A 25,633-nucleotide genomic window follows, 5' to 3' on the forward strand; every position below is an offset into this window, starting at 1 on the left:
TGTTTTCATGGCCTTCATCATTTTATCAAACGATAAGTTTTTCATATCTTATGTGCTGCCATCTGCGGACAAAGCCACGTCATTGTTGAGGGTGTTGTGAACGCTGTTAATTTACTTTGAAAATGAATATATTTCGACTTCTTGGGGATTTATCCCACCTTTTGGCTATCGTAGTTCTATTACTGAAAATATGGAAAACAAGGTCATGTGCAGGTAATATCAGTTTGGTATTTATACAGCACAAATGTCTGCTGTATTGTAGCCGGTAATTGTAGATTTTGGCTATTGTATACGTTACACCCCACTTTAAATGAACACTGATAAATATATGTAGTTGGTGAATGAAAATATGATTAAAATTAATTTTTTGTTGTGTCGTAATTGAGGGTAATGTATTGTACAGTTTCAAATTATTGTTTAGGTCTTAAAATTTAGGGTCACTGACACAAAATTGTAACCTTTGAGTACTGGGCCATGTTACAAACTTGCCTTTAGATTGAATTTCATGTCCTTGTATGTTTGTTACTTAAGCCTTTGTCGTATTCGTGTTTCAAACTGTGTTTGTTTGCAGGTATATCAGGAAAATCACAAATACTTTTTGCACTGGTTTATACAACACGGTACCTGGATCTTCTCACATCATTTGTTTCAGCATACAACACAGTTATGAAAGTCATATTCGTTGGTGCATCTTATGCTACTATTTATTTGATGTACCTCAAATTCAAGGCAACTTATGATCAGAATCATGACACATTTCGGTAAGGAAAAACCGAAATCTTACTTTAAAGTTTATGTGAATGTTTTATTAAAGAGAACATCATATTTCTTGATTTAAATAGAGTGATTGGGAAGATATGCACCAAGAAATGCTTATTAGGTTTGAATAAAACTAGTGGAAAGTCTCTCCTACTTTTGTACAAAAAATACAATTACAATGTGAATTCTTATTCATACACATCTAATATAGCCATACAACAAGGAATTCTCCAAAAGAAAGTTTACCTAACCTAATTTAACATACCAAGCTTAAAAATTGGAGGATCACTTGTTTGGTGTAAAACCACTCCTTGGAGCATACAGGTTGGTGGCCCATGTATGCAGTTATCTGCTACTTTTTATTCATCCTCTTAATGTAAGTTGGTAGGTGGTAAAAATGATTGTTATGGCTTTTTGGCAGTTTTATGACCGTGAGAGATAATTTTTTTTCTCACACAGTGATGGTGTGAAAATTACATTTTTTTTTGTCCAAACATTGGGTGTGTATGTATGTGTGTGTGTGTGTGTGAATGAATATGGTGCAACATTTTGTATGTGTGATATGACTATGACAGCTTTGTGTGAAAGCAAGACAGTATGTATGTATTTTATGGTAATATGCAGTGTTTTGCTTTTAGGATTGAGTTTTTGATTATTCCAGCTGTGGCACTGGCTCTTCTCATCAATCATGAGTTCACAGTTCTGGAGGTGAGGTCTAAATGTACATGTACTTGTGGTACAGAAATATTAGCAGGAGATAAGAGTACAGAGGATGCACACTGGTCATAGACTTGGTAGCAGTGAAAATTCTCTTCATAATGATTTTTATGGGGTCATGTAATGAAATTGTTACCAGTCTATGGGAAATTAAATTTTTACCCAAAGTATTTGATTACATGTTGTGTGTGGTTGTTTTACTCCACATCTGTCTTCACAATATATGTAATGCAGTGAAGAGACTATAGCTTAATGTGAACTGTGGCTTCTCATATTTCAACAATACAGGCTTCAACTAATATGAAGACTTTGTTTTGATCGTTGCCTGAAAATTTCTGCATCTACTTTAAATCCTTTACAAAAGAATCAGTTGCTGTTCATGGGCATGGATTTGTTGTAACCAACACTAAAAATTATCATATTGAAAATTAAGTTCACTCAGCAACTTAAGGCTAAGATTTTCACAAATTCAGAACTGTAGTAATATACTAGATAATTTCTTTTAAGTAACTATAATACAAACCAAGCAAAAAATGTGCCATGGACCAACGTGCCTTTTTCATGACCTCTAATTTTTGTACACCATTGTCAGTATGGATTGTTAAAAAAAAATTTATGGAGAATTTGTAATTATTTTTAAGATATTTTGAAATTTAAAGGTTTATATTGTTAATGGTAGTATCCTTACGCATGTTTATTGTCTAGCTTTCTGCAGCAAGATCTTGTTGAATATTTATTATAGAAAAATGGTTCTTTAACCATTTTTCACATTTTGTATAGTTTGGACAGTTTTTTGATTGTGCATTGGTTCAACCCAGGAACTTCTAAAGTTAAGGAAGTGTAAGTGTCCATGAAACAGATTTTTCTCTTGCACATTTTGCAGTGTGGTTATAAGGCAATGGGACTTAAAACATTTGATGCACAAAAGAACGGATTTCATTCCTTTTACTTACTGCATCAGAATCGTTGCAAGTTGCATCTAACAGTCCAGAAAGATGTAGAACTCAGAGTTGCTAGGATACATCTCTGATATGTTATCTATACTTTCTGATATGCATTTAATATTGCAGGTGTTATGGACATTCAGTATCTACCTTGAATCAGTGGCTATCCTGCCTCAGCTGTTTCTAGTGTCAAAGACTGGTGAGGCAGAGAGTATCACATCACATTATCTGTTTGCTCTTGGCACATATCGTGCCCTGTATCTTCTCAACTGGATCTACCGTTACTACTTTGAGAATCATTATGACCTCATCGCCATTGTAGCTGGAGTTGTGCAAACTGTTCTTTACTGTGATTTCTTTTACCTTTACATTACTAAAGGTGAGTTTTGTGTGAACTTATCCTATCATCAAATGTCTCAGTGTGAAAGTTACCCTAACACACATGAAACACCCCCCCCCAACAAGTGCTCTCTATGTCAGTATGGCAAATCTGCACATTGTGTTTCACTGGCTCACATTTTGTTGTTCTGTTGATATGATGGGGCAGTACTATGTCTCTGGAACTGTGACTCCTAATGGGCTTATTGTTCATCCCCTAGATCAGCGTTTCTCAACCTATGATACATGTACCACTGGTGGTACGCGAGCTAATGTTGAGTGGTGTGCGAACTAAGTAAGAAAATAAAAAGATAATATTAACATAAATAAATTGTCCTGAACTCATTTAGTTAGTGGTACATTTGGTGTGTTAAATTAAAATTAGTGGTACACCAGTGAAAAGGGGTGAGAACTTCTGCCCTAGATAATACAAGTGAATGTGAAGCATAGTTCCAGTTCCTCCTGCTAAATATGTAGTTAATACCACAAACCTTTCCATCTCTCCACATTCACATCATACTGTTTCTTATTTGGTGCTGTACACTTCTGCATTGGCTAGAAAATGGTTATCTCCTCTGACTTTGCAGTAAGTAGGCGGGGGAAGCTCCACACATTCTTAATTTTGGTACTTAATGGATGTGAATTTTCAGTTTCATACACTGCCTTTTCCATGCATAGGCAGTGTACAGTGCTAATGGACAGGAGTACAAATTGATCATATACATTCTGAAAATGACAGTGAATTGTAAAATTCTCACTGCACATAGTTAAAACAAAATCACAGACGTCCAATCCATAGTAGTTTTCTTCACTGACTGAGCTACTGCAGCAGTTATTTGAATTCCTAAAATAATTAAAGATATATGGAAATATCAACCATGTGGTCAGTAAATGTGTTTGAATGTACCTTCCTAGATATAGGTATTTTTCCTGTTTTGACAAATTTGGAATCAAAAAGGTGGGTGAATTTTTGATTGGTGAGAGGCAGAGCTATTAGATTGCTTCCACTTAACTTGTAATGCTAAGAATATATCAAGACCAATTGCTGCCTCCATCATCAAGGTGATGAGTTATTGCCTTGTTGATGGAGGCAGCAAGGACCTATAAAATGTTATTTAACTTCTACCACACTACACACTGCTACAACCCGTAAGACAGCCATCTTCATACTTGCCACTATGAAAACCTCATATCCTACTAATTTTTTTATACACATTTTATTACTTTTATAGCATTATTTATGTAAATATATTTATTCCAGTTAGATTTTCTTCCCTAACACTACATTTCACTGTCTTCAAGTGGGTAGCTTGGCAATTTACTGTACTTTCAAATAGAAGTGTACAGTATCAGTAACAAAGCCTGGATGATGCTGATTTCTCACTATGTGGCAGTTGTTGCTGTGGCACAGCTGTCATGTGTCCACTCGTATTATCATTGCATTTTTATAATGTTTCAGTTCTGAAAGGAAAGAAGCTTCAGCTACCAGCTTAAATCCAGTGTAACACTGGGTACAGTGTGAGCTGTGGGTTCAGATGAAGTAAGTGCTTCAGTAACTGTATGACGGAAAGTGAGTGTGGAAGAAGGCTTCATGTGTGTTTTGTATGATTCTCTGAACTTTTTTTTTGTGCTCAACTTCCAAACCATCTTCATGTAATAATGTTTTGTTTTTAATTTAATATATTTACTCAAGTACCACACTATTCTTTCTTTTTTAGTTTTCCAAACTGGGATGTGATAGAGACCTGACAACATTTGCAAAGCAAAGTCGATTTGTTACATTCTGTACAGAAATGACGATTATCAGGTCTATGGCCTTTTGCTTTGCATATACAATTCTTTTGTTTTAAGGAGGGATTATTGGTCTGCATTTGTTTACAATTGAATAATTTTGAAATGTTGGCTCTGAAATCAAACACTTAAAAATGTGATGTAAATACTTGTTAATTTAAATTAGTCTTAATCATGTATGTACTGTCTCAAGAAGGAAAAATATTTGGGTTCAGCAACTGAAACTCAATACTCACATGTCAGAACTTAATTTTTTTGGGTGTCTGTCTTGTCTAGGAATGTAAGGAATTTTTTATTACTTGAAGTATCGGCAAGTGTATGTGTTTTTAATTTACTGCTGATGTCTTCTTGCTTTTGGATTGTAATACCTAAAGATTCTTGAGAGAGTTTAATGAATTAAATATGAAGGGGATAGAATGAAGCTGATGCCATAACATTCAACTGTAAATGTGGGAGTCTTAAGTGCTATTCCATTGTACTTATAGTGTGTTCAGGCTTGTAAAACACATAAGAGTACTGCCTGCATCTGAACACTTTGTAATATTTTGTCCTTTAGTTTCTGCACTTGGGGGATAGGCTTTATAAAATGTTGAAGGTTTTCCATTGCTTAAGCAGATATTTCAGATGCCATCTTCAGGATTGATGTCTTTGGCACCTTAGGAAGTATTCAACAGATTTTACAGTGGAGAACGAGTTGAAGGCAAAAGACATGATTGAATTGTGAACTCCCTTCTGGATAGTATCCCACCTCAGTGTTCCTCCACCACCTTCCACCTATCTCTGCCTTATCATTATAAGGGCTTCCTAATCCACCTCTCCACCAAAGACATTCACCCTGAAAGTTTGCTGAAGCATTTTAAAACCTTCAGCATTCAACATGGCTTATCCCCAAAAGTGGGAGTTATTCATTACGCAATACTGTAATGCTTTATAAAATGTAATTACAGTTACTAGTCACCCTTCCTTCTCTGACTAAGCTTCCAAAAGTGGGAAGAATTATCACATGGGGAATGTGAGGTATTGGAGTAAATATACTTTGATTGGTACTCTTCAGGTGTGATACCACATAACGACAGTTTGAACTATGGTATCTGGACACTTTGCTCACAAAAATCAATTCAATGTTTGCATTTTAATATGAGCATTTATCATTCTCAGACCAATGAAAGAAAAGGTTCTGTAAAACTCTAATATAAAAATCTTTAAAAGAGTTTGATTTGAAAGTTTAGCAACATGATATAATTTATAAATTAAAACTGTATGCTGTTATTTACATTGTTGTAAAATGCATGAAATAAATAGTCATACTTTTACATAATTTGTACAGCAGTCATTCCTCATTGATTTGTTAAAATCTTTTAAATTTTACCAGCTATAGCTTTATTTTTGTTTAATATAAGGAACAGAAACAGTTTGAATAAAGATTAATTTAGCATTTGGGATTTTTGTGGGTCATTTTATGTGTTGTAGTTGGGAGCTGCATGTGCACATGAAGTTTCGCTAGGTAGTAGTGCTGTGTTACTTGCTTGTAAAGTGGTTTCTGTGTAGAAATTATGATTCTTGCCTTTTACTTGAGTATTTCAAATCAGGAATTGTGTAGTTTAAAACTAATGCATAATTAGTACAGATACAGTAACTGATATAAAGATACACAGTTGTTCTTAGTTTCTAAGCAATGACTTGTGTATTTATTCATTCAACAATTGGGGTTTAATATTCTGTAAAGAAAATGTTTATGAGACTTTAAAACTAATTTTGTGTACAAAGTTTACCTGTTGTAAATTGCATCTACTGGTAAGTCCCTTACCTCCCCTGTGTCCTCAAAGATGTTAGTAAATGCATTAAATCTTTTTGAATTAGCATCATTTAAAAATATGATAACATCTTACCTTCATAAGCTTTCATCATGTTTGAAGTCCTGACAACGAATTTTAAGTGTAATCTACCGCCGTCAAAACCCTTTAGAAATGAAGTATGTATTTCTGTTATGTATAGTGATTATTTCATATGACAACTTATAGGTTAGGGGTTGAACTACTGCATCAGAATTTTCCCTCTTATTAATCTGATATGTCATGTCATATACCTGAATGGCAAGTGACTTAAGTAGTTGATACAAACAGTATGTCTAAACTTGTTGGCATGAGTATTCCATACACATATGAGTACCATGTTTACACAAAGGAAGAAATTTTTCCACCCAAATTTTACTCTGCCATAAATATGTTTGCTTGCAGTATCCAGAGTCATCATATTTCCTAAAAACAGAACATCATATGGAGGTGAAGCAGGATAACATGAAACTGACCACTCACCTCCCCTATTGAGGTTACAATTATGTGAACCTTTATCCCACTCTTCCATGTCTTCATGGCATAATGCTTAAACACAGGGATATCTACTTACTTTAGCCAAATTAATAAAAACCTTTATTGCCCATGTGGTTGTGGCTTGGTACACAGTCAGCTGGCTTTGTGTCAGAAGCATGTTGCTAAACCATTTCACCCCAGAGTTTAGTCTGGTTGGCAGTCCCATAGTACAAGTGTTAAAATCCCCTGTTCTTGGATGGTAAAGGTTAATGGCAACAGGACCTTGTTACATGTGACTTTCATCATTCATCAGACATTTTGCATGGACTGTTCCAGTGTGATATTACTTTTAATGCTATAATCTTATATAAAGATGTTACGTCATTTAAAATTTGGCTATGTGTTGTTTACAAATTTACTGAGGGATGAGAAAAAGAACCATTAAGGCAAAAATATTATGTGTGTGTGTGTGTATGGTTTAGCTTTCAATCTGTGAACTTCACTAGTATGATGACAAGTAGTGTGAAGTGGGCATCATTTTCATTTCCTCTTACAATTAAATATTTATTTTAGTCAGCCATTATTATATTATATGTGTGCTGATAAGTTGTAGCAACATGTGATAAATGTAATTTTTTATATATCAAAGTACTTCACTGCTTGCATCTTAAGGGTACAAATGAGGATTATCACACCTGGATAGGTGAGTTGTGTACAGTGAAAGGAATAACCTTCGACAGATAAAATGAAACAATTAGGGTTCTGATTAGTAAAAAGCAAATCAGTTTTTATACTTTCTCTGCTTAATTATTTGCACTGATCTACTGCTGAATATAATTTATAACCACTGAAAGAGAAACAAGCAATGTAAGGTAAAAACTAAAAAAAAAACATTTTGTAAATTTTAAGCTTTTTTAAACTAATATTTCAATATTTAAAACAATTAATTGGAAGAGAATGAAAATAAAAACAAATTCTTATTTGAAATCATGAATAAGGAGCTCTGTTGTAGTATCCTTGCTGATCCCTAATCAAGAATGCCAAAATATTTAAGTAAAAATGCAAAGAGTCATTGAAGGTGTAGAGGACTAAAATCTTAAGAAGTATGTAAGGGCAGGCCAGTAACTGAGCATACAGCCACAGTCAATGTCTCTTCTTCCATTTCTGTATGTAATTTCAAACTACAAGAGAGTTCTTACACAGGACACAATCCCAAATGCATTTATGTAACAAAAGAAAAGGTGAACTTCAATTACATATTACATCTTGTTGTGTGCCTCCTGTAGTATTTAGATAGTTATGTATCATCACTGCTTAATAAAAAATTCATGTCATAATGAGACTGTGAGTCTCTTATGACCTAATACATGTTATGTATAAAATGAAAAAAGGTATGATATTGAAATAAACCTGTGTCATTATTTTCATTGAAACAATGCAAAATGTTTAGTTAATAAATCATTTTTGTAATTCTATGAGGTCTTGTGTTTTCATGTTTCTTTTGTCTAAAAGTACAGCTATGTTCAGAAGTCAGTAATTTTTCAGCAGCTTCTCAATGTATGTTGTCAAGTCAGTCACATGAACTTGTTCCTGCAAATGAAGATTGAAGCAGCGTTAGTGACTACTTGATACAGTAAAAACACATCCAATCAGTATCTCATAATTCAGATTATATAATTTGAAGTTGGTAACATTCTCCTATTAGAAGATATAAATTTTTTTTCCAGTGTGAATAATTTCAAATTGTATTAGTGTGCAACTTCTTGAAGTTATTGTTTAACACTGTGATAAGACCTCATTAAAAATCTGAGGTAACTGTGATTAAGTGCAATGAAGTTCTTTAAGATGATCAGTTGTGTCAATGTGGAGTAAAATGACTTTTCAGAGATTCTCTGCCTACATACAAGACTTTTTCAAGCTACCAAGACTCACCTTTAGGGTAGTGTCTCGGCTTCGCAGGCCAACAATTCCATTCTTGAGAGAAGTATCATTGAGTACAGCAGTGTAGGGAATGCCTAGCTCATCATTGCGAGCAAACTGAGATTCTAGTGACTTTCTGGCTACATCAGGTAACAACAGAGTTGAAATTCCCACATTTCGAAGCTGCTTGGTCAGGTACAGGGACAACTGACCAAGTTCCTCTCCTACTGATGCAGCTGTAAATACATCATTTAATCAACACATACAACACCACCATTTGTTTCAGTTACTGTCACCCTGAAAGTTTAATCCATTTAACAGAAGTCCCATTCTACAGTGTTACATGAATACATACTAGAGGGAGAAGCACAAAAGCTTGTTTTGTATGGAGCCAACTTGCGGTGGAACCTCAACATCTGGCGAGGTAACCCCAAGAATAATGGCTCATCATACGCATCACAAAGAAATATTAACACACTGCTCTCGAGACTTGCAGTGCTCTCAATCACATGGGGCATCACTTTTTTCCGCCCATCTCTTGCCTGGAATGAAAGATAAATGTAGCAACTGTGTACAAATAAAATTCTGTAAACTTAATGGCTAACTCCTTGTTATTGGTTGTCCCTACATATGGCAATTGGCTGAAACATGTAGGGCATGAAGGTCATGAATAAATAATAATTACACATGAATTATGCATGCACATAGGTTGTATCTAATGCTAAATAAAATTCTTAACACCTGACACTATGGTATGGACTACATAGGATTTAAAATACAGTTTAAATGACTGGCAATGGAGAAGGTCATAAATATATGTAAACAAAAAAACTAAATTGCCAGACAGATATCAGTAATTCAACTTCAAGCTGAGTTGGAAGTGGTATGAGTGTTCCTCATGCTCTAGCATGAGGGAAGTACATCTTAAGAAACCATTCATATCTGTCATAAATAGTGGTTACTTAAAAGATCTCTTGAACAGTGCAGTGTACCTCAAATAATTCTTTTTCAGTGCTTTCAATATTCTCAAATAGTCTGACTCCTGAATAACACACTGTTTCCACTGTTTCAGAGCCCCATGGGAACTCAGCCTTAATCTCCACTAGTTGACCATCTGGACCACTCTGGATATCAGTAAGAAAAAATCTTCCAGGAGAAGCAGAGAACTGAAATCAGTCAGAAGAAATACTTCATCATGCACACAGATATCTTCATGTCAGTGATGATGAAGATGGCTGTCTTCTGCAATGTATTCACCAGTCAGAGGAACTTACTGCCTCCCCAACATTTCTGCCTGCACCTCGCTCATCACACTAGTTGCGGGGGTAGGAAACACCTTTGAATGTTGGTCACTATTTACCAGGCTACATGGTACAACATCCCAGGAGCCAGCCATCTTCAGATGTTTTTATGTTTATGTTATGTCTATGCTCCTATGTCCCACACATTTGCCATTAAGAAGATGAAAATTAAATGTACAGGATTGAAAACATATTGGCTATCAACTGAGAATAGCAGTAAAATTCAACTCCCAAAACACTGGATATTAAACATGTGGTATAATAAATCACCCATAAACCTGTACTGCATACAAAGTGCAATTCTATGCTAGTAGAAATGTCTTGATTCTGTTACCTTTCTCCACCACATTTTCCTCTGACGCTGCCACTGGTAGAAGCGCTGCATGGCATTCCCTGGCCGAGCAAATATGCATGACCACAGCACTGTGTGTTTCTGAGGCTGGAAGTATCTTGTTTCTTCTTGTGTCATGTTACTCAATAAGTCCCTGACCTCTAGTCTAGTCTCAGAAATTCCAAATGGCAGCTGTGAATTACTGAGTTTCTTCACATATTCGAAAGGTTCTCTCAAATCTAAAACACAACATTTTACTATATTCTGGATTAGGCCTCTGCCTATATGCCCTTCATAATTTTTGCACCCAGTAAAATAAACGAATATAAGGTATATAAAAATCCTGAAATTGAAAGTGAAAGAGAGTAGATGAGTTATTTAAAACACATTTTCCAAATGCATTTTTGCAATTCCACATACATCACTGGCCTTGATGCTCATTTATTGCCAACATAAATTAATATTTAATAATGTATCATTCTACACTTAATGCTTTGTAGTCATACCAATTTTTCTTTGCAGTTGTAGATCTTAAGACATTTATGTTTTATGTCATGTCAGTTTTCTGTAAGATGAGTCATTTTTATAAAAATGATATCAGCTTCATACATAGTATGGGTTATTCTGGGCTGATCCAAGCCAAAATTAAATGTGACTGGCATCTTTAAGTATAGACTGCAATAAAAGATTTCATCGATATCTGGTGAGTGGTTAAGGAGATGAAACATAGAGGTGAAGTAATGGACAAGGAGATGAACACAAGTCTTCTTATTTTGTGTTCATTTTATTATGAAGAAAAGCGGTATCTGAGATAATTAAAAGGGAAAAAGAACAACCCAGCTATTTCCATTAATATTTATCTATACCTTTATTATCTTCAAGTGTATAGAAAAAATATTACCTTTGATAATATTCCTTGTGAAACCATGAGAGTGATATGGGAATATATTTTCATCTGTGTTCATAACCATGCTCAGCAGCCATTCTTGGCAAATATTGTTCTTCAGAAGCTCACCAGCAAAACCAAACTTGAAATACTCAACAAAGTTATTGGAATCCTTACTGATCACAACAGGCCACAAAAAACACTGTCTCTCACACAGCTGTAAAACCTTATGAAGTGAACTTGACATTTCAAAAACATAATTAATGTCACTAACAATGTGTATTTGTTATGTATAACTAGTTGCAGTTATATAAATATAGAGCAAATCTGGAAATATTATTTCTGTTTACTACTTTTATTGTCGTTTAGTAAAGAATCTCGAGGAATGAGTGGAATGTTCCCTTGAGGGGCTACAAAATATTCTTCTTCTGTGACAGCAGCATTTGACATCACTTCTTTGCGACAATTGCCTTCTGTAACTATGTCATCACGAAGATAAAGTGTTCTAAAACAAAAACAAGAACACAAAACTTACTGATACAGCAATATGCACTATAAGGCACTGGTAATTTTGTAATCAGTTTCATAAATATTATTCATCAATTTTTAATTAAACCACTTATCATAATGTTGACTGAGTCTAGAGAACCAAAATTCAACTGCAATTTGAAGTACTAATTATGAAGTAAAAATATTACAGTATATTATACCGATTAAGTACATTTTGTCTTCTCTTTTGCACTACTGCTGCTCCCTGAGAACATATTTCCTTCCCACAATATCTTGTTTTGCTGAGGAAGGTCAAAAGAGGACTAGTATAACAAGTCATTTTCCTACAAAATCATTCAGTGTCAACCCAGAAGACCACCATCAACACATCATGCCAATAACACTTACATATAATTGTAATTTGCCATAGACCCAGTTCTGGTTACTCTCCTGTTAATAACCATCATGAAAATACTGACCTATCCTCAAGAACAGATATCATGGGTTCCACACCAGATGTATCAATCCCACGAATCAGATCTGCAAATTTTATAGCATCTTCCAAACGTTCTATTCCTCTTTTATTAGCAAAGTCCACCAGTGATAATCGTTCCAGAAGTTCAATAGTTTCTTGATTTATCTTTGTTTGAGGAGGGAGGTTATTCTCATCTGTTAGTTTCACAACTGGAATAGGAGGAATTTTTGAGTTCAATAACCTTGCATTTCCTTGCAGACACCAAAATTTAATTAATGTTGTGTTATGTTTCAGTAGCCTGTTCATGTCAGCTGGGGTCACAGTATATCTAAAATGAAAAGTAATACAACTGTATGAGATTATATACACATTCACACAATATCTATAATTACCAGGTGAGGCACAATGGGAAAATTGTCACATAAGAAGCTTCCCCCCATACTTTCTTGTGCTAAAATATGTGAAGAATGTGAAAGGATTTAAAAGAAATAGTGCAGAATCATAAATGCAAGCTAATCATCCCCAAGAAGCAGTCAGGAAAGACCAGAAGCCTCAAAAATTACATATTAGCTGATAGACAATCCAAATTGAATTACTTACAAATATTCATTACTTCTTATATATGCTTATTCTGGATAATGTATCCCAGTAACGCTTGTTATGTGTATATTTTTTCGAAAATAGCTTTACAATGTGTAATTATTTTTTGAAAAGTTATTCATGAATACAAATGTGGTATAGGCCTATTCAAGTTTATAGGGGTAGCTTACTTGTTAATAAATAATATTACATTTAATAATAGGCATAATGTTTATAAGATAATTCTGAAACTGTTCTGTCAACAAGAATGACACATGAAAACATCGTGGAATGCAAACGACATATGCCACAAGTTCATGGGTCAGGGGATCAGCCACTACATAGCCTTAACCCTATTTACTTTTGGGGGGTATACGACACGTAATTTTTAATATTTTATGCATGCCAATTTACGTTTTACTACGTCAGTATAATATAAATGTAAAATGTAAAATGTAACAGCATTATTCAGAAAATATAACCTCTGTGTTTTCAGTTAATATTTATTAGTGCTTCATAACCTCGTATATTTACATCGTGAACATGTTGCTTACCGGCTTTTGTTTCAGGTATATCCACAGCTAATACCAACATATCTATGCCATAAGTTACAAAGCATTCGTAAATGTCATCTGAAAACGAGTGAACAGCACTGTTATAATAAAACATGGCAGCCGTAGGTGCTTTTGTTGTCTTTTCTGGCATTATTTTTGTTCTTTTTATATTAGGACTTCACAATTTTTTGACAGGCTACGAAGAAAATGGATGTGAAATGACTTACATGTTCGAATATCCTCAGTACGTTGTAAGTTTCTATACGTATGCAAATTAATTACGCACTGTGGTTAGTTGATTCCACTCTACGATAAGTGAGGTTAAACTCGTCTGCGTTATAGAAGTGAGGTTACGTAAGAAAAAATTAATACAGAAATCCTAATGTACATGAAAAATTGTGGATTGATATTAGCATATAATATTCTCACAAGACTTTGAAACTTTCATGGCGACTAGACTCAATTAATTACCCATAATTTCCCTGATAATGGCGGCAGATAAGGTCTCCGAAATGTTGGGCTCTTGTCCGTAACTGATACGGCTCGTTGCCTGAGAGGATTTTATTGAAGAAACTTAATTTGTTCTTTACACAGCGGATTTCACTGCCAGCTGATGTAACTCGAAGATACAATCGTTATGGGCTATATGCATATGGTGAAGGACAGAAGACAGAGAAACTACGGCTAATGAAATTCAGCGGTATTCCAGTTTTGTTCATTCCTGGAAACAGTGGATCACATAAACAAGGTAAACATTATTCTCTATCAGATCACTTGTATTATTTTAATGTGGAAGCCGTACATAAAATTTACCGTTTTCTTTTTATAGTACGTTCACTGGCATCTGTGAGTCTTCGGAAGACATTGAATTCTCATACACCTTTCCACTTTGATTATTTCTCGGTGGACTTGAATGAGGAGTATTCAGCATTATTTGGTGGTGTTCTCAAGGACCAAAGAGATTTTGTTCACCATTGCCTTCACAGAATACTGGAACTATATCAAAACAATGAAAATAAACCCACTTCTGTTATACTTATTGGGCATTCTATGGTTTGTAAATTAACTGAACTGTCACTCTTACATGACACTTTTTTTCTATACAAATGTTATGCCTTAGATGAATATAAGTTATGTATGGTTGATAAAGTGCATGCTACTTACTGTTGTTAATTGCTGTGTTATTATTACAGTATACATTACATGTATGTATGTAAACTGTACAGTATTTAAATTTCACTTGGATATCTGTTTGTGTTTGCAGGGTGGAATGGTTGCAAAGGGCTTATTTTTGGAACCCAATTTTGAAAAGAGTCTGGTTCATGTAATTATCACTCTAGTAACTCCACACAAAAGCCCTGTGCTTGCACTTGACTCATTCATAGCAAGATATTATGACAGTGTCAATACATATTGGAAAGCTAATAGAAGAGCAGACAGAGAAGCAAACCTTAGTCATGTGACATTTGCAAGTATTGGAGGAGGTCATAGGGATATTCTAGTCAGATCTGGATTGACTCAGACTGGAGAAGCTGATGTTAATGTTGTGGTAGGTTAGGGTACATTATTCAACTGACATTACTAAAATTAGCACATAACCAAGTAGAAAGTTTGTAGCAGGAAGTGGTTATGTCCTAATTTGAGATATTATCTTGGCATTTACCTGGAGGAATTAAGATAATTTTACAATACTTTAATCAGTATAGTCAGTCTGAAAACTGAGCTTTCACCAGAGGACCTTACAAGAATGAAGGAGGAAAGGTCCTACCTCAAACATGTCATTAGGTGTATGAGACATGCCTTGTTTGACTCACATCTAAGACAGTGTCTCTTCTTTTTTGTGGATTTTCTATTCCTATCAAGAATAATTCAAGGTATCTCTCATATACACAGTACCGGATGTCATAAAGTGAGAATTCCAATCAAGCTTTTGGTCATTAATATAAAAGGAAAACACACAAGAGAGAGACCAATATCAAGAAAGGAAAAATAGGTTAGGATAGATTTCACACAGGGAAGGAATGCCATAGGAAGAAACAGGCTGAATAGTTCTGGGAAGATGGAGATAGCTGGAGCAGCTTGGTTGTCAGATGACCTGCTTAAAATGGAATCATCTGTGGAAAGTAAATGAGGTTCAGTGCAATTTGTTGTATTAGATTAATGTTCATGACTGTATAATATTCAAAAACTTAGTTTATGTATGTGAAGTTATAACAGTGTTTAATTTTTCTCACTGAATTTGTGAGGTTTACTAAGGTTTTTGTAATGAGAGTTCACTGTGAAAAATGGATGGTCCTCATTCTTGGTGTTTTATTGTGTAGGATATAGATGAAAGCTGGAAAAAGATGTGAGCTGAATGACTGGTTTTATTGTCCCTTATAGAGCACTGCAGTGCCCACTGTGTGGTTTTCAACAGATCACCTTTGCAGTGTGTGGTGCAAGGAACTGGTGCTTGTGATTGTTAGATCACTGTTTGATATTGTGAACCTCACCACAAAACAGGTGTCAACAAATGTGCAGGAACGCAACTTAGTCTTCCACTACCATATGTTACAGGTACTAAGGCATAATTCCGTACCCTTAAAACAGTCAACAGGAACACTGTGAAATATTTCCACTTGAAACTAAATTACAAATGGTGGAATTCCTTCTTAAGAAGTAATAACTGTGCTGGTCAATAAATGCTATGCCCTTTAATGGAACCAGAAGGTTTCTTCACTTTGTGGTTTTCAACAAAAATGTTGTATGCATTTCTCATCTCTCTCATGCTGCTTGACCTGCCATCTCCTTTTTCATGATTTGATCACCTTAATAATGTTTGGAGAAGAGTCTTTATGAAGTCAGTTTATAATTTGTTATTATCTGTATAGAAGAGCCGGGATAACTCAGTCAGTATAATGACTAGCTACGGGCTGGATGACTGGGGTTCGATCCCCGACAGGGCAGAGGATTTCTCCTCTAGCCTCTGTGTCCAGACCGGCTCTGAGGCCCACCCCAAATGACCTACATGGCGTGTAGCAGGACAGCTTTACTTTTTTTTTATCTGTGTAGAGATGGAAGCATTTAAAGAAAGCATATCTCAGCTGCTTTCTAAAATGTCTTGATGTATGTCCTTGTCAGCAACTACTTTGCTTTTACAGGTCAATTTTTTTATGCAGCTCATTTGAACTTTTTATTTTAAGATAATGTGAAGAATAAATATATTATTTGGATCGGTCCATTGTCAATTGTAATTTACTTGTTTTCAGAGCTCAAAAAGGTTTAACATCTTTTATGTTTTGGCTTATTTAGAGAACAGCAGGAAAACGTTTCTCCACTGCATTCCATCCTCATAATGTATACTTTGACCAAAATGTGGTCTGGAAGGAGAATTTACAGCGTCAGTTCACATTTCATGAACCAAATGGAGTTCTTACTGAAACACACATTATGATCCGATTGCTTGATGATCCAAAGCATGAAATGTTGGCAGTGGAAGCTGTCAATATTGATGACAAGGATTGGGTTTTTGCATGTGTTGCTAATGCTTTTCATAATGAAGTTAGGATGTGGTGAGTATTAAATATGTTACAAGTGAAAGAGGAATTTTTAAATGTAATCATTCATTTTGCAAGACAGAAACACAGTTTAAAGTAATGTAAGGCAGGTCCTAATTTATTTTAGTATGAAAAAAAGTCAAGAAACATTGTGGATATGTGTTTATAGATTTGGTCCATTTGCTTATTTTTATGTTTCTATATTCAGTCACAATGGAATCAATTTGTCCAATGAGACAAAATTTTTGCCATCACACCATTTGAAGAGGAAGTTTGTCTACCTAAGTCTATCAGCCTTGAAACGTAAATCATTTACGCATGTCATTATACGAGTGAAACCAACCAGAGAAATGGTGAGTGCTCAACACCTCTGCTTCAGTCTTTATTGGCTGTGTGTCATGGCTTAAGTGTAGGTTAGCTGGTCTTGCATCTTGTATGCTGAACTGGTAAATTCTGGCCAGCAGCCCATACTGTGGGGATTTAAATCCTATGTTGCAATAGGATAAAGGTGAATTATTATCCATTACTTTTCACCATCCAGTCATCAGCCTCATTAGCTGCATAGGGCCAATACAAATTATTTTGAGTCATGCCAGATCTTACTTAGAAACAAAAGGGGAACACAGTAATATATTAACTGTAAAAACTCATGATAACAGGTTAATTGTTCTTGAGATATCTCAAAAACAAGTGAGAAGTTAATGAAACATCGAAGCCATATCTAACACTATGGAACGGAGTCCTTCTTGGGAAGCTGATGAATCACGAAGCTAGTCAGAGAATTCTTTTCCCATCAGTTTATCATCATGTTCACTAAAGTCCACTGCTGGACCATATCTTGAGCCAGAAAAGTTCACTGTACATCCTCTCATCCTGTCTCTCTAAGATTCATTTTAATGTTTCCCTTCCATGTTGTCTAGGTCTCTGAAGTTGTTTCTTCCATTCAGGTTTTGTGATTAACATTTTGTCTGTGTTCTTCATTTATGTCATGTCTGCTACATGCCCTTCTCATCTCATCATCCTTGATTTAATAATTTTTCACAAAAAACAAATTGAGTGGTATCACATTAATTCTTTCACCTGAATCAGTAATCCTGATTCTTAGGAAGGGTGTGGTCATTATGCCATTCACATTTTTATTTAGTTTTCTCATGCTCCTTATATGACAGTTGCTTATGATGATATACACATATTTTCATGCCCTAAATGTACCTAGTACTGTGATTTGTTCTTTACTTAATACTTGTTAATACATTTTTTACAAGGTTCAGTTTAATGTTGACATCCATTCCTCAAGTCGTCACATAGCTGTTTCTCTGCCAAAGTGGGTGTCATTCATGTCGAAGTCTGTAGTGCTGGACTTGACATATGACCATGCTGTGTATTATGAGCTTACGCTGCCAGGGTTTGAGCAAACCTGGCAAGCATACCTGCTTCATGTCAATCCCCAGGAGTGTCAGAAAACTCCACACCACTCAGTGGCAACAATGAGGGTGCCCTGGAGTAGGGAAGATGTACATGTTCATATCACGTGAGTGTTACATGTTTTCAGTAGTAAACTTCAAGGTATAAATATCATATGACCTAGTATAATGTAGGCCAAAATATAAAGCAGTGATAAATATTTACTAGTACAATAAATAAATCTTATAATATAAAATTACATCTATAGGAATTGGTCAAAGTATGAACCATCACATTAAAGGCATACTCCAAATCATTATTTATGTTTTATAACATGATATTTTCATGTAGGTTGTGGAATGTGGAAAAGTGCTTTCTTTTTAGAGAGCGTCTGGCAGTATGATCATCTGAAATGTTGGTGTGTGCTTGAAAGTCCATACAGCATTATGACTCAGAAGACCAAACGTGGACATCTTCACTACTGTGAGAACCTCAAATCTCATAGTTGTCAGCTTGTTTGTATATCATTTTCATGAGTGTTACTTTTCTGTTTCACAGAGAAAGTGTTCATAAACCACTACGCTTAAAACTTCAGACTCTGAAACCTGCATCATACAATTCAAGCGACTCTGTTAAAGTCACTTTGGTTTTGGATCCCAAGTGTAAATACTCTGTTAGGTAAGACATATCTCTTGATATGACTCTGAGCCTCAGTGGTTGTCATATTTAAAACATTGGATAACTGGTAATTGATGAAGCAATTGCTTTCTAAAGGTGGCTGTGTTTTGGGATGTAGCATTGTGTTGTATTGTACATACTAATTGTGTTTCAGAGGTGCTTACTGACTTAGGGCAGTTCATCAACATGATAATGGAGGCGGTAAGCTCTTCTGAAACATCAGTCAGAATGTAGCAAAGTACATGTGTTACATCCCAGAAGATAGCCACCTACATGCTTGCCACCATGAGAACCCCAAATCTCACTTATTTTCTTACTTTCTTATTGCAGTAATTATTTTTAAATAAAATATTTTAAATGTCTTTAGTAGTAATATGTTTCATTGAAGTATTCAACTATAATTTGAGTTCAGGTTACCATTTAAGATCTTGTGTTATTAAATATTTGGAAATTACCAATTTAAATAAAATAGACCCACTTCTGTTGAAGTAGTGAGTAAATTAAAACATTTCAGTTAAAAAGAATTCCTGCCCTGTCATATACTGTTACAATCATAATCATGAGATAAACAGTCATAATACATTTGTTTGTTATCAGTATTTGAAACATTGACAGAACCTTTTTATTGTGGCTAATAATTCTAATTAAATTTCAGTACAGTCAATGTTTATTGAATAGTGTGTATTATAATGAAATGTCATTGTAGGTGACATTCTATACAGTGACCTGTCTTTAAACTTGACTGTTTATGATACATTTCTGAGAAGAAAGGTTTCTCAATTTTTCTTTACTTTTGTTTAATAAGAATTATAATCATTGTCATATACACCAAAGAATGCTTACAATCTGGTTTCAAGAATTTATTTATTCACTGGGGGACAATTTTATTTATAAAGTACTGTTAATATGTTTGAATTTTTGGTGCCAACATTTCAGAATTCAGAGTGGAATGCTGGACAGTTTGGGGCAGCTGGCTCGGTTTTACAGTCCAATGCTGTTATCGCACCTGGTTGCCATATTGCTGCTTACTCTGCGTGAACAGCTGCGCACCATGATGGAAACTGGACAGTGCATTATGTTTCACACAGCACTAGATGCTGGGGCAAAGCCATATTACATTCTTCCAGCTGTGAAGATTGGAGCACGTGTGTTAGGGTATGTGCTGAGAAATGAAAAGATTATAAAAGCTTTATGCACATCAGGACACAGTAATGCTATTGAATGATTCAGCAATGTGATTCCAGCCTCTGTTTGTTAAAAACCGAGTGCTGTTTGAATATGAACTGAAATGTTTATTGTTATTGATGTCTCCATTGGTTGGGATTAAAGAAATACTATCCTGCAGGGATCGGACAAGTGTGTATATATAGAGAGTACCTTGAGAAAATTGCCTAATATGTAACATGTAAGGTGATGACTTGCTATAATCAAATTTCAACAGCTGTATATGAATTGTATGCATTGGAAAATGAGAGTCTGACAGCATTGGTCAGATTTGGTTATGGCAGATTTAGTAGTATGCTCGTTGGTGTAGTTGGTTGACTTCTGTGAGATAAAGCTTGTTGTATGCTTCACAGGTGGAGTGTGTTTATGAAGCTAATGCATCCACTACTACCACTACCTGACCTCATAGTTCTGCAGGACCAGAACCTGGATTTTCTGCTTCTCTCTCTTTATCTCTATGTTGTGGCATATGGGGCAGCATACTTTCTTGGTTTGTGTTGCTGGCTTGCCATTGTTTTCAGTGGCCACACTGCACACAAGATGGCTCTTAGGTAAACCTTTGAACAACACAATAATATGATGGTTACATCCATATCTGAGGTTTGTAAACTCATGATTTTTTAAAATCCAATTCCAACTTCAACTAAAATCTCAAACTTTGAACAGAATTCTTTTATCCAAGCATCATATGGGGAATCCTTGACTGTTTGATGTCACTGGTACCATTTGCAAAGGTTACATCCTGGTCAGTGCACCAGAATTGTTATGTCATGCACACATTTCCTGACTTGTTTGTTTTAAATGTTTTATAATATTATTGTGTCAAAGATGTGGGCAGGGTTTTCACAACCACCACAACTTTTATAACATGGCAGTTAATTTCACAGGTTCCTGGCCAGGTCTCTGACAGGAACATTGACCTTGTCAGAATGGGCCATGGCAGGGCTGTCAAAGTTACCTGCAGCTGTGGCCGCATTCCTCATAGCTCTTACATGTAGCACATGCGGTGCTCTCAGCCTGTGTGTTGGTGCTGCTTTCTTCTTCCTCAAGGTATTCTGCTGCTGTTGTTTTCCATAGTATAGCATCACCTACAACATTGTCAGCTACAAATGTATTTTGTTATTTCTTTAATGATGCTGTCAGTAGCTCAAACTATAGTGTTAAATGATAGAATGATTAATGAATTGGGAAGGATGTGGAGAGAAGTGTTTATGCACTAATTTGAGGTTCTGTCCCAGTATTTGCTTGAAGAGACTGATGAAAACCAGTCTGTCAGGGTAGCTAGATTTTGAGGTGCCAACCACTTGGTCGCAATGTTCAGTATCAGCTGAATATGAAGGTCCATACTTGGTTTAAAAATAATTTTTATTTGTTTACAAACAGTCCTCTGAGGACCTCCGGAATGTCAGTAAACTTATACCAGACTACATGGCACAACAACCCAGAAGATAGCCATCTTCAGGGTATACAGTCACTTTCACATCACATCCAACTCATGATTCACAGTCATTATAGAATTCAGCACTATGTAACTTATGCAGTTGAAGAAATATTGTTAAATAACACAAAAACTGAGCAATCATTCAGAGCTTTATGAGGTCAAATTTCAGAATTTATGTATCATGTAATGGATTTTTAAAACATAGTTGTCAACAGTGTTTTAAAAATCCACTACACTGGGGTCTGTAATGTAACAGTTGATTATTGAACATAACTGCTGATTTCAGCTTTGCAGAATTTATGAAGACTACTTGGAAGATTTATTTAAATGTTCACTAAAGCTGGTACTGGGAATGCAAAAGAAGAACGAAGCTTCCGAGAAGCCACAGAGTTCAACAGTTGGTGATGATGATCATAATAACAGTAAGAAGGATGCCATTGTTACAAGTTCAACAGAAAGCAATGTAGTTGATGATAAAAATAGGAACAATGCACAGACAGAGACAGAAACCCAGCATGATGTCTTACCTGATACTGATGTTCAAGAAAAAGCTGATACATGTCAGACTGATGGAACTATAGAGAGTTCGTCAAGTGTTGAAGAGGACTCTGGCAAGGAATGTGAAGAGCCTGCAACTAAGACTTCTTCTGATGTTAAAGTAGAATTACAATCCAGTGAGAACTCTGAGTATTCCTTCTCAGAGCTTCATTTCAGTTTCACTGCATTCCTTTTGTGGCTATCAGTCACACTGCAAAATGTTCCCTGTGTTCTTGTCTGGGCACATAACTACAGGTGAGTGTATGCAAGAAAATGGGGTTTGATCCTGTTATAACTGTACATTTAATAATATATGTCTTCTTAGTTGTAGCAACGTATTTTGGAAAGAAACTTTCCGTGTTGTTCTGTGTTGTCTGTATGGTTAATTAAGCATTGCATCATGAAGATCTATAAGAGAGTAAAGATACAACTCCAGATATTTTTAATCTTGGCACTAGATGAATTTGAGAGCTCAGTTTTATGCCTGAGGCAAGAGCCAGAAACTGCTGGGCGGGCCTCAGAACCAATGTGGGCATGGTGAGGAAGAGAAAAGATAGTTGCTTTGCCAGAAATTAAACTCCAGTCATCTGTCCTGTAGCCTAGTCACTATGCTGACAGAGCACAAGTGTTTTCTAGGATAACATGGTGCTATAACCAAAAAGAATTTATAATTTCTTACTTACACCTGTTGTACTTTTAACTTATATATAATAACATAGAATTGAAGCATTTCTATAATTGAATTATATTGCAGATGTTATGAATATATCATATTTCTCCAGGTTCAATGTGAAATTGGAGCCAGATCCATCATTTGAAACATCCCTCATTTTGTGTTTCTGTTTTGGCATCCTGTGGCAAGGAAAGTTTCCAAGACCTAACATGTGAGTAACTCAGACTGCAGAAAGTCTCCTTATCTCATCAGAGAAGATACATTTTGTTTTATGTATTTACTTCTTATATCCTATGGTAGTAGTAATGATCCTTGTCTCTCAGTTCAGCCAAATGTATCTCTTATGTTTTTCCTAGAATTTGTTGTTAGTTATGTTTTGCTTTTTTTTCAGGAAATATTATCGGTGGGTGATGCACTCTCTGTACATTCTAGCAATCTTAACACTTATATATGCCCCACTTTCTCTTCATAATCTTGGCCCAATTGTAGCCACAGCTTTTGTAGTCATCACACTACATCAAGTATTTGCTGGACTGGTAGTAACTTCTACAGCTGAGGATAATCCATTAGTGGAAAACCAGTTGCCTTCTTCCACCACTACTGAACAAGAGTAAACTGTTTATATTTTGAATATGACAGAAAACAATCTAGTCTTTTACAGATGCAGTTATTGAATATGACCTTAGATTGAATTGAGCTTAGCAGTTCATCTAAACTTAACCATGTGCTGTTGTCAAAATTTTGTTCATCTCTCTGTCTTGTCATGACATGAATGTGAAATTGTTAATGGTTAGTAATTAAAATGAGAGTAGAGCATAAGGATTTTAATGACATGTAGGATTTGAGGTTCTCTCAGCTGTGAGTAAGATGATAGATGTCTTCTGGGTTGTAGTGCCATGTAGTCTGATAGAAGTTTACCATCATTTCAGAGGGCCTTGTTGCCTCAATTATCAGGAACTCTGAAACATTAGTAAACTTATACCAAACAACTTGGCACTACAATCCAGAAGACAGCCATCTCTGAGTGACATATGCTTTATGATTATGTATGAAAGAGGGCATATCTGTTCTGTAAGAAAAATATTTATATTTAGTGAGAAGAAGCATTTAACAGAGCTAGGTTAAATATAGTAAATTAAAGGTTGCAAAAAAAAAAAATTAGTATTAAACGTGACTGAAGTTTTATATACAAAATACATGATTACTGGGAAAGTCTGTTAAAATAGTTGCACAAGATATTTGCAGATTTAAACTTCATATGTTTGAAAATACCTCAAATAAATATGAATTTATTTAAAATTGTGAAGTTTAACTTTTAAAATGAAACTTTTGTGTCTGAAAACACAACAAAACTGTCAGAACATTCTGAAGAGGAATGATGTACTGATTATGGTCAACTGTGTTCATATAAGGCCCATGTAATTTTCTGGAAATTACATTTCATTAGTTTTAGTTTAGATTAATTTTAACAGGTATGATCTTTGACATAACCATTCATATTTTAATTCTCTCAGACCTACTTAATTGTATTGTAACTATTACTGCATTTATTTAGCGGTGGTTTATTGTGTTACACCTGGTTGGTGTAAGAAATGCGCAGTTGTAATGCATTTGCTTCTTAGTCAAAAATTAGTATTCTTTATTCTAAGAGATAGATGGAGAGACAATGTACACATCACACAAAACATTGTCTGCATAAAGTGAGTTGCTTTATTTGTTTTGTACAAAAAAGTTTTGTGATTGAAAAAAAGCTAAGGACAGGTGGTACTTGGAAGTATGTTTGACTGTGATTCTTAAAATGAACATGTGTGTATAGTGATTAGTTCCTTTTTTTCCCCCTTTTTAATTTTGTGAATTGCACTTTCATTATTTCATCCTACAAAAGGAGAAGTTTGTAATTTTTTTATTAAAACATCTTTACTACATTCATTCATGACATGTGTATAGTGATTAGTTCCTTTTATTTTATTTTTTTCGTTTTTAATTTTGTTAATTGTATTATTTCATTACTTCATCCTACAAAAGGAGAATTATGTAAATTTCTTATTAAAACATCTCTAGTACCTTCATTCATGACATTCTTGTATTTATTGTTTCTTTTAAACCAAATGTTGCAGTTGAGGGGCCAGCATTCCTGTGTCATATACACTGGTCTCAAATTAAATTCTTGTACCAAAAGGCAGCTATCTTAATTGAGTGTTTTTTGGTTTCCTCAGTCCCTTCAGAGATTGCTGGAACATTACCAGTAATCAGTTCACTGGCATATTACATGATATTGACTACTGTAACATTCCTTTATAGAATTCATTTTATTTCTGTGTTCATTCAATAATTTCAGAGCTATAAAATTAGCTAATGCCATTGGAACAGGGCAAGTCACTCAAATTTCAACATAAGCCAATTATACTAATGCTGTGGAATTAAGGAATAGTGGAGAATATTTATAAATAGTTAGATGTGAATGTGAATAACTTAGTAAGATAAAAGTAGACATGGGGAATGGAAGGATAGGTTTCTAGTTATAAGAACAAAGTCTGTGTAGCAAGAGGATAGTGCAATTAGAGACAGTTATTTTAGGCTGTGGTCTACAAAAACTGTACGAGGCTGGTAGTAGGATCTGAGGTTCTCATGGTGGAAAGTGTGAGATGTATGCAGATGACTGTCTTCTGGTTTGAAGAGCGTGATGATGGAGGCAGCAAGTACTGTT

The 25,633-nt window shown here is 35.1% G+C and overlaps 4 protein-coding genes across 11 annotated transcripts; 2 read left to right on the forward strand and 2 right to left on the reverse strand.

Annotated features, from left to right (window-relative positions):
* Positions 1–32: 32 nt before the first annotated feature.
* Positions 33–11,675, forward strand: KdelR (ER lumen protein-retaining receptor). 3 transcript variants are annotated; one of them, XM_022080970.2, is made up of 6 exons: positions 33–213; positions 572–761; positions 1,398–1,467; positions 2,547–2,799; positions 4,258–4,338; positions 9,891–11,675. In XM_022080970.2, the coding sequence occupies exons 1-5, from the start codon at positions 123–125 to the stop codon at positions 4,290–4,292; spliced, it is 639 nt and encodes a 212-aa protein (XP_021936662.1). In that variant the 5' UTR covers positions 33–122; the 3' UTR covers positions 4,293–4,338; positions 9,891–11,675. The 3 variants fall into 3 exon arrangements, with proteins under 3 accessions (XP_021936662.1, XP_021936663.1, XP_021936661.1); XM_022080971.2 differs by lacking the exon at positions 9,891–11,675 and adding an exon at positions 4,517–8,373; XM_022080969.2 differs by lacking the exon at positions 9,891–11,675 and having other exon boundaries at positions 4,258–8,373.
* Positions 8,050–11,583, reverse strand: PolG2 (DNA polymerase subunit gamma-2, mitochondrial). Its single transcript, XM_087355222.1, has 6 exons — positions 11,352–11,583; positions 10,454–10,689; positions 9,811–9,984; positions 9,174–9,360; positions 8,831–9,054; positions 8,050–8,488 (listed from the first exon to the last, which is right to left on the reverse strand). Exons 1-6 carry the CDS (start codon positions 11,581–11,583, stop codon positions 8,429–8,431), a joined length of 1,113 nt encoding a protein of 370 aa, XP_087211348.1. The 3' UTR covers positions 8,050–8,428.
* GatC (glutamyl-tRNA(Gln) amidotransferase subunit C, mitochondrial) lies at positions 11,491–13,805 on the reverse strand. Of its 5 annotated transcripts, none has more exons than XM_022080976.2 (3): positions 13,661–13,805; positions 12,305–12,628; positions 11,491–11,841 (listed from the first exon to the last, which is right to left on the reverse strand). In XM_022080976.2, the coding sequence occupies exons 2-3, from the start codon at positions 12,604–12,606 to the stop codon at positions 11,673–11,675; spliced, it is 471 nt and encodes a 156-aa protein (XP_021936668.1). In that variant the 5' UTR covers positions 12,607–12,628; positions 13,661–13,805; the 3' UTR covers positions 11,491–11,672. The 5 variants fall into 5 exon arrangements, with proteins under 5 accessions (XP_021936668.1, XP_021936665.1, XP_021936666.1 ...); XM_022080973.2 differs by lacking the exon at positions 13,661–13,805 and adding an exon at positions 13,434–13,511; XM_022080974.2 differs by lacking the exon at positions 13,661–13,805 and adding an exon at positions 13,362–13,438.
* PGAP1 (GPI inositol-deacylase) lies at positions 13,504–24,995 on the forward strand. Of its 2 annotated transcripts, none has more exons than XM_022080967.2 (15): positions 13,504–13,684; positions 14,028–14,181; positions 14,263–14,486; positions 14,698–14,982; positions 15,816–15,989; positions 16,725–16,984; positions 17,178–17,322; positions 18,235–18,500; positions 18,932–19,051; positions 19,988–20,206; positions 20,629–20,826; positions 21,163–21,325; positions 22,003–22,508; positions 23,036–23,137; positions 23,318–24,995. In XM_022080967.2, the coding sequence occupies exons 1-15, from the start codon at positions 13,547–13,549 to the stop codon at positions 23,538–23,540; spliced, it is 3,177 nt and encodes a 1,058-aa protein (XP_021936659.2). In that variant the 5' UTR covers positions 13,504–13,546; the 3' UTR covers positions 23,541–24,995. The 2 variants fall into 2 exon arrangements, with proteins under 2 accessions (XP_021936659.2, XP_021936660.2); XM_022080968.2 differs by having other exon boundaries at positions 13,542–13,677.
* Positions 24,996–25,633: the final 638 nt, after the last annotated feature.

Source organism: Zootermopsis nevadensis, unplaced genomic scaffold, assembly GCF_977971745.1.
Source record: "Zootermopsis nevadensis isolate Lab colony 2312 unplaced genomic scaffold, Znev_1.0 Znev_ptg000024l, whole genome shotgun sequence".
NCBI lineage: Eukaryota > Metazoa > Arthropoda > Insecta > Blattodea > Termopsidae > Zootermopsis > Zootermopsis nevadensis.